Source organism: Corapipo altera, unplaced genomic scaffold (genome assembly GCF_003945725.1).
Source record: "Corapipo altera isolate COAL_440 unplaced genomic scaffold, ASM394572v1 45, whole genome shotgun sequence".
NCBI classification, from domain to species: Eukaryota; Metazoa; Chordata; class Aves; order Passeriformes; family Pipridae; genus Corapipo; species Corapipo altera.
Window position 1 is genome coordinate 17,315,788 of NW_020884877.1, and position 9,553 is coordinate 17,325,340.

At 37.6% G+C, this 9,553-nt stretch overlaps 1 protein-coding gene across 3 annotated transcripts in view; it reads left to right on the forward strand.

Moving 5' to 3' along the window:
• Positions 1–5,175, forward strand: part of KCNH7 (potassium voltage-gated channel subfamily H member 7) — a 217,771-nt gene extending 212,596 nt beyond the window's left edge. For all 3 annotated transcript variants that reach the window (XM_027637342.1, XM_027637343.1, XM_027637344.1), the window contains 2 exons: positions 2,497–2,689; positions 4,070–5,175. In XM_027637342.1, coding sequence (XP_027493143.1) covers positions 2,497–2,689; positions 4,070–4,336 — 460 coding nt within the window. In that variant the 3' untranslated portion in view covers positions 4,337–5,175. The remainder of the gene's footprint in view (positions 1–2,496; positions 2,690–4,069) is intronic.
• The last annotated feature ends 4,378 nt before the right edge of the window (positions 5,176–9,553 follow it).

The following is a 9,553-nucleotide window of genomic DNA, read 5'->3' on the forward strand; positions in this document are numbered from 1 at the left end:
TTAGAACATCTTAAAAATATGATTACAGAATTTTGATCCATCCTACACTGTAATTTACCATGTAATTTCATTTAATTTTAAATTGCCCTATGCTCAGGACAGTGGCTTTTTTATTATTTTAACTCTGCAGTTCCATTACTTTCAATATTTTTCCATGACAAATACTATGACACGCACTCAGTCCTAATTATACTTTAGTAGTTCTTCAATGGCATTCTGTGCTGTATATTTTAGCAATCAGTTTAAAGCCAGGTTAACTGCATATTGCTTCCTTCATCTACCAGAAGTCAATCAAACCATAGGATTTTTCATTTCTAAATGAATATAGTAAATTTTAAAAGAATTTTTAACACATAAGCCTAAATTGATGTAATTTCTAATTGCAGTAAAGTCAAGTAATCTAAGTAACTGTAAATGTCACATAACTAAAAAGCTGCAGGTTCCCCATCAACAGTATGTAGTCTTTTGGTAACATTTCTTTCTGTGAAATCTTAAGCTCTCAAAACTGAAGTTATATCTCAAATTTACCCATAGTTTTATGAAATTTACCCATAGTTTTATCAAATTCTCATGCCAGTTCTCAGTATTTTCTTCTGTGAGAAAATATCATTGTTACTGATAAACTAAGAACTAAATTGTTATGTGTTTTATTAAATAATTTTATTCTTAACTCTTTTCATGTTTTTAAAGCTTTTCGTGCTTTCAAGATTTTGGGCCTTGCTGGGTCTTCTATGAATATAACAGGCATTATTCTTTCCTGCCTATGTCAGATCTGACCTGCCAAACTAAAAAGCACGGTCACTTCTCCCTGAACTCTTTCATGCCAAGTTAGAGTCTTGACATAGCAATTATTAATAGACATAGAGGGCTGGAAAGCCACTCTACAACAAATATGTCCCTAGAGCTATCTCTGTTTCTCTTCTTTAAGCAACTGAAATTTCATGGAGACCATGGGCCAAGCATCTAAGGTTCTCCTGTTTATTTGGGTTGGCATAACATGGATTTCTTTTAAATTTGGGGGAATGGAAACTGAAGTTTTATATGCAATGATAATTAATAAAATCTGCCAGAGGTACTCTTTGATTTGTAATACCAAGAAACTTCCATCAAGTGCTAACAAAGTAAGTAGGGAGCAATTTTAGAGTTAATTCAAAGACAGTCATGGATACACATCCTCCAGTGCCACCTTTTATTCACTGAGATTTTAAGACCCAGGTTTAGCAGATGGAAGCTCTCTGGGTAGTGGCATACTGCTGCTACTGCAGTATATCGCCCTGTGGCATCAGCACCACGCTTGTGTGAGAACAGCATATTTGCAAGTAGCAAAGAACCCAAGGGAGATGAACGAGAGGGTAAGTAGAGCACAATAGACTCCAACGATAGTCTCAGTTTGCACCTTTTTTTCTGAGAGCTGATGCCGCAAAATCAGTTTCTCCCGATAAAGAAACAAACAGCATCCTAAATATCCTTCAGGCACACCTTTCAGAATAATTTCACAGACACTTTTCTACCCAGGCAATGGACAACTCCAACGTGATAAAAAAGGACAACAGTGAAGCACCTGCTAAAAGCAAAAATCTGACAGTACAGAATCAATTCTACTGCTGCAGGGAGCCCAAGGAGTAACATTCACAACATTGAAGGCAGCTGACAAAGATTTGTTTACTCTGTCAGAAGTTGAGTTGCACTACAGAAGGCTGTATATCTGCATTACAGTCTGTCAGTGCATGCTGTAGCTTTCCAACAGCTGGGGGGGCACAATAGGCATTACCTATTCCTGAGTTAGTCACAGATCTTGACAAGGCCATTTGAAAATCATTTCAGTGTCATGGAATTGTAAGTATGAACAACACAAGCAGCTCAAGTGTTTCAGAAGTCATATACAAATTTATGAAGAGGGAAAAAAAGAATAAAAAGCTGCAAAATTTGAACATCCGAAATCCTAACATTAACTGAGGCCTGAATAAGTTTGAATAAATTTTCACAGTAAGGAGGCTTGGACAGTCGGATTTTTTAATGATCTTGAAATTATCTTTCATTTTCTAACTGTAGAAAAACAAATGTAGTTTCTGCTTATTTCATTTCGTTGTATTAGCAATGGGAATGTCAGAAATAATTGTCAGATGCATCAGAAATAGTGTCTCATGTTCAGCCAGTACAAATCAATTCAGTTACAATGAAAAGAATATATTTATTTCACTTCATTTCAGCCAGATACATAGTTTCAAACATAAGGCACATTAATAAAGTCATTCTTAACGTTGCAAAAACATGGGAGACAATTATGCAGGTATGTACTACAAAGGGAGACCCAGAAGCTTCGGAAGGGCTCAGTACTCCCTCTACTGTTCTCTCCTGTTTAAGACATCGTCATGCCACAACAACCAATAGTTTTATTGGTAAACTGCAGGGCCCTCTTGAATGCCTCTGTAATCAGTATGTTAAAATATTCCCACTCCTGGCCATGAGTTAACTGATATCATATTACTTCTCTAGACTTGAATCTCAAATGACTGCTGATATCCAAACCATCCTGCAGCTTCTACAAAGGCAGTCAGCACTCATTCCACCTGCCTATAGTATGGTGACTGCAGGGGCAGAGTATCAACAGCCAACAGTTCGGGCGATACAAAAGCTTCAGCCTGCAGCATCCATTAAAACAGACAGAAGTTTCAGTCCTTCATCTCAGGTAAGTATATGTACAATAAGATCAAAAGAGGTTTGCTGGTCTTTTTATCTAATGGTGGAAGAAATCCATACCAATCTAGGTGCTTGTTCACTAGTTTAAATACGAAATTATTGCTTTGAGCTAACACCTGCACAGGGAGCTTAGACACCACAGTTTCAGAGGCCAGATTTTCTGTGAGGGTTGTAGAGATTCATACAACGATCTCACAATCAGACTGATTTCTTTTATTGACATTCTCTTCACATAAGTTAGCAGAAAAGGTAGATATTAGACACAGCTCTAAGACGCAAAGACATTCCAAGCATCAGACCTGCCTGCATAGGTTCATCTACCATAGATCCCATTCATGAAGTCCTGAGAAGAAGCATGACTATGTTTTCCTCAAGGTACAGACCAGACAAGTCCAGCTGATGCAGCATGATGCTTATACACATATGGAATTGTGAGGGGCTAAACCCATTCTTGTGTCCAGTCCCTCCCTATTGCTGGAAATACAAACATACAGAGACATGACATAGCTGTGTTTCCCAATACACATTTTCCATTCCAGTTCTTTTCAGGTAAAATTTGATAATTTTCCAAATTTGTTCAGGATTACTGGAGTTTAACAGCTTAGAGATGTGGCTTATTATTTCCAAACAGGTTTCTGAATGTCTAAGAATCCTAAATCAGTCATATAGCACACAATTAGCAAATCCAGTGTGCTTGGCTGTGTAGCTCATATGTACGCTAGGACATATATGGGCACAGTAAGTTTAACACATCCAGAAAGCATCAGTTTACATGCATAAAGATTATCAGGGCAGCAAACACACAGCAGTAGTTTTCAGAAGTGTAAACCCACCATGCATGTACCTGCACAAAACATACACAAATATCTCTGTTTGAACAGAGGTGTGCCATCCTGTGCAAACATCAACTGGTGCACTGCACACTTCACACAAATTCCAACTTTAAGAGTGAAGAAGAACTGAGTGCTGAAACTGGAATCCAAAATGGTTAGAATGTTCAGAATTATGCAACTCTGGAGTTATGCTCTGAAGCAAAACTGCAAATTCGAAAATGTTGAGATCCATCCTCTTAGGCTGGGTCTCAAGAGTACTCAGCCCTTCGGAAAGGGCTGCTCATATGTGTATCTTGATGTTATATGAGGAGGTCTGAGGGGAACAAAAGATATCCATGCTTCTACAATTAATCAATAGAATTGCATTCAATTACATTAAATCAAATGCAGTACCATGTAAAAATATTTCAGAATACTGCTTAATTTTCAAAGATGGTTTTCTATCAGCTCTCTGAATGTGCTAATTTTGAGCAGAACAAGAGCCTGGAAGAGACCAATTTAATTATTAACATCTGGTTTCTTCTCATCCTTCCCAGTGCCCTGAACTTCTAGACGTTGAAAAATCAAAACTTAAATCCAAAGAATCCCTCTCAAGTGGAGTGCATTTGAACACAGCCTCAGAAGACAATCTGGCTTCTTTTTTAGACCAAGAACATGACCAGTGTGTAGAGCGGCCCTCACAGCGTTGTAAACCTTGTCTCCCGCCAATTAGGCATCCTTCCTTGCCAGAATCTTCACTAACCACTGTAGGAATCTTGAGTCTTCATAGGCATGTTTCTGATCCTGGTCTTCCTGGGAAATAGTACTTTTATACTATTACTTCACATAAAAATGTAAGTGCTTTTAATGGCTGTTTTTCCTTTTTTTTTTTTTTTTGTATTTAAATCCTCTATACTTGACTCAGGGGCTACAAGGAATATACCATTATATGCAAAAGTACTGTATATTTTCCTAAATCTGAAGCTTGTAAGGTAAAGTTGAGCGGTTCTGATGTAAATATATATATACACACACTAATTGTATGTTCCAAATATAAAACTGCCAGCATTCTCAAGGCACCTTAAATTTTTATTTTTTTTAAATAACATGCATGTTCTGAAATTACAGTTTACGTTGCATGGAGATTACCATTTACAGCTGTCATGGAAATAGTATTTTATTGTGGATATGTCTTCAGAGCAAATAGGAGACCAATAACAATAATTCACATAGAAAAACTCCTACTTGACCAACCTAAAATTCAAGCAAAATCCTCTTTTAGCTCACTTTTGAAAACTGATTTATCTTTTTTTCAGTGAGCTTTCTGTAATAAATCACAACTAGCCTGAATCTAAAGAAAGAATAAGGTAACCAAGTATTCTGGGCTTGAAACAAGACAGAGAAAACAGCCTCCTTCCAAACCAGTTGAAGTAGGGCAGCATTTTAACAGACAGGAAAATTCCGCCGCATGCCGGAAAGTATCACCAAAGGTCACATCCACAAAACTGCATTAATTGAATAATTTGTTTCCACTACATTTTGGTTTTGGGGTTTTGTATTGTTTTTCTTTTTTTTTTAATTGCATCATAGAAGTATAGCTGTGATGAGCAGACAGGCATCTGTCATACAAACATAATCAAATGCAATAAACCTAATTTCTATATAATACAGAAGACTGTGTTCCTTTTGTTCAATGCAAATTATTAACAATCTGTTTAATTTAAAAATACTTCACACATTTTTGTGTTATAATTAGTAAGGTGGCTGTTTGCAGTTACCTCTTTTTACTGACTGGCCCCTCCCAATGATCCTGGTTAGGGTATATCTGTATGTGAACACACACATACACCAGGTAGCATTCCTGTATGTGTGCATGTGTGTATTTTATATATGTACATAGGTGTGTATGTATGTGTATGTGTATATATATTTATATACACACATACACACAAGTATATGTATATACCTACACTTACATGTAGGAGTATAGATATAGAGCTATATATATATATATATATATATGTATATATGTAAAATCACTTTCAGGAACAATTGTAAACTTTCTTATTACAAAATGAGTAAGCTTAGCTTGTGTCCAAAGCTGACTACATTAGAAATAAATGATTTAAGGTCTGTAGGCTTTAAATACAGTATGTACTGTATGTGCATAATGCTTTGTGAATACTTAGATTTAATTTTATTAAAATATTATTCTGCTTCAAATGTTGTGTTTATTTTTAAATGAAATTACCTTTTTATTACTGTTTTTAAATATTTAAAAATGTTCACATGATTTTCTAATCTTATAGCTTTAATGTGAAATTCCTCTAGGAAGAAAACCAGTTTCAGAAAAGCACGTAATCCAGTCAGTGGGCGAGCACTTCAATCTTAACTAAACCCAAACTATAGCCTCTGTTCTAAACCAGTGCTACAGACAGATGCAATAGCAGTTGTCCCTCACACAGATACATATGCTGTATGTTGGGGTTGGAATGAAACATGACACTTCCAGTCATACACAGCCAGTAGATTAACCCAAGGAGGGTGAATCTTCCCTCATTTAGAATCAATGTGTGTTGGGCTACTGAGCAAGGCTCTGCTTTACCTTTGCTTTTAAAGATACAAAAATGAAGTGAATACCTTTGTAAGTGAAAAGATAAACCAACCCTTCCCATACAAGATCAAATTTTCTTCTGCCTCATGCTACTGTTGATTGTTGAAAGGTCCAAATGCTACAACAGGCTGACTGCTCTTACTTCTACCATGACTCCAGGAGGTCTGCACTGCTCAGTGCCTTGCAGGATCAGATCCTAGGGACCATTCAGAATCTCTACCTGCATATACTCCACTGACACAGGAGTGCTGAATAAAAAAAAACTTCTGCTTTTTTTTGCCTTTTTTTTTTTAATAGCAAGTGTTAATGACTTCTGCTCTGTCTCAGTCTGGTAACTATATTAATGTCTGCTACAAGGAACAGGTTAGTACATTTTCTAAAAAAGTATTTGTGCTTATGCTACATTCTAAAAAGCCTGGTATAAATTAAAAATAAAATCATTGAAAAAAGTATAATGCATGAGCATTGGTTTACAAAATGTCTTTTGTCCAATTTCATCACTTGGTATTTCACACTAATGCAAAGAGACTCAGCAAAACAGGTAGACTGGGAAAGGAGCACTGGGGAAGAGGAGGAGCTACAACTTAGTCCAAGTGAAGGAAAAGTTCCATTCCTTACTCCTTTTCTTGGCTCAAAGAGGCTTTGCTCCTTCTCTTCTCTTTGTATCAAGAAGAAAAATCTCGGATGGGGGAAACTAAGGGAGAATTTACAATGTTATGGAGATCCCAAGCTCCCTAGACATCTGCCAAGGAATGCAGAAACAAAACAAAAGTTTGGTGGCAATACTTGGATTGCCCCTTCTCTGCCAAAGAAAGATCTGCCTTCTCAGGTACCTTCAGTGAAGTACATGAAGACCCCCTGTTTCAAACTTTTTTTTTCCAGAAGCAGGTACAAACCATTTGTTTTGAAAATGTGTTAATTTTCTAAACAGCAAAAATTGCCCCTTTTATTTGTCCTTAGTTTGTTGCTGTTTTGGGGTTCCTGTTTGTTTGGGTTTGGGGGAGTGGGCGTTGTCTGGTTGGTTAGTTTGTTGATTTTTTTGAATGGGTGAGGCTACCTTTAAGCCCAGTCTGTTCTGACTTGATAGAAATGGGTCTGTGTTGTCCAAATCAAACTGGGAATAATGTTAAGAATTGTATACCCAAACATTACAATGCACAGCTTCTAAACCTGTAGAAGCTTTCAGAACTTTAGGAGGTAAGTTTTGGGTTTGCTTGAACTTAGGAACTTGGCCATGTACATTTAAAACCTGTGGCTGAAACTATGTATAAATTAAAAGCTGTAGATTCAGAGAAGTCTCCTGGAAATTCAAGAATAGCTAATGTAGTTGAAGTACCAAAGCAACCGGGACAATAACTCCAAATGTGAGAGATGAGACCATACAAATCAGCAGAGCTCTTCATGAAGTTCATTGGCTCCCACCAGTTACGGGTCTAGTTCAAGATTTAAAGCAAAGGACAGATTGTGATACTTTTCAATAGTTAAGCTGTGCAGCAACCTGAACCATTTGGATGTGCACGTTCATCTACAGGCACAAGTTTACAGTAAAACACATTAGTCCTGTGTCTTGACCTGCCCAACTCTGCTGTTTCCAGGAAGCATATGCCCACCTACATGTCTTCCTCTCCTTCCATGTTCCCATTCTATTCACTCAACAAACATGTTTTCTGGTCTCCCACCTCACCACTGCTGCCAGCAGATGAACCTGTCTTCCTTCTTTCTCCTGAAGAATGTTCCCTGGCAATCTCCTCCCTCTGGTGAGAATTCATCAGAGCTCTTATCTGACTCACCAGCATCATAACATATAAAAGCTGAAAAGCACTGCTTGGTATGGCCTCTGGCTGCCTCTAGAGGTGAAGAAACAGGAGTTTTGCCCACTGATGAATTGCATTTCCTCCCATTTGTGCTGCTGATCTCTAAAATGCTGGACACAAATAGAATTCTTACACTGTTAACACATGTCTACACTGTATGTTGCAGTGCTGTGACTTGCAGCGTAGTGCTGCGCAGTGCTGTGCTCACTCATCATCTATGCAACCTCACGCTAGCTGGAATAAACAAGCTGCATTATTTTTTTATAAATCTCTAGAAGTTTTAAGTGTCCTTTTAATGCCTGCAAACTCTCAGTAACAGTAAAGGATTGTTGTGGGATAAATACACAGCCTGATTTACCACAAGTACATGCACAACAAAACAAACACACAAACAACCCATCTGCACACAGTAAACCCAAGTAAGTCCTATGGGCTTCTGAGATCGAGCAAGGAAGGCTCATGTGCCCTCCAAATAAGGTGCTAAAGGCAAAAAAAAAAATAGCAAAGGAAAAAAAGACATGATACTTTCTTCAGAAATCTTTCAAAGGAAACTTGCATAAAGCAGAAATAAAAAAGTAATGACGAAGTAAGAGTGAAAGCTGAGGTAAGTGGAAAGACAATGAAATGAAAACAAAAACAAATTAAGTTCCTCTGAAAAAGAAGCCTCCAGCTGAAGGAAGCTCCTCTGAGAGCAGAATGTTGTAGCACATCTCAACATGACAATCAGCTGAGGGCACAATTTGAATTACGGAAAATTTTAGGTTGGGAAAGGACGTCTAGAGACAGCTGTCTTCCTTTTAAAAGGAAGACATTAAATCAAGGACCCTGTCAAGCCAAGTATTGAATATTTCTATTGAGGATACTCCCACTACTTCTCTGGGCAATATATTCCAATGTCTAACTGTTTCTAGACTGGATAATAATTTTTTCTTACACTTGGACATAATTTCCCCTGAAGAAATGTGTTCCAATTGCTCCTTGTCCTGTGTACCCCAGTGAAGAGGGATCTCACTTTTAGGAGCTGGAAAACTGCTGTCCCAAAACACGTTCCTTCACCTGGTGGGCAAGAGGCCAATCCACACACAGAGTCAAGGTGTATGATTTATTTACAGTTCTGCACAGGAAGGGGTACTGGGTGGCAAGTCACAAAGACAGCACCATGACTATCAACATTTTTTATACATTTTAGCAAGCAAAGGCATTAATGTTCATTGGCTACAACTTACTTATTAATTAGTATTCTATCTTCTATTGGTTAAATGATTGCCTCACTTCTTATGCTAAAAAATCCACATGCTCTGTCTTTCTCTTCTTTTGAGTCAATGGGTTTCTTGAATTGGTAGTCATAATCTCCCCCTGCCGGAATTACCTTCAGAGCTGATTTCAGCACAATTGCTGAGTTGGCTTTATTAGTTTCTTCCTTACTTTGGGAGTTCTATCAAATATCCTTGAGGTCCGTACATTCTATGTTCTTTGTGTCCGCTATCAGTGGTAGGTCCTTTGCCTCAAGCTTTGTTAATCTTCCCCTAGGTCTGAGATCATTGAAACATATCACACCCTGAAACTTCAAAAGCCAATTCTACCAATAAGTAGTTAATTTTTTTAACACCTGG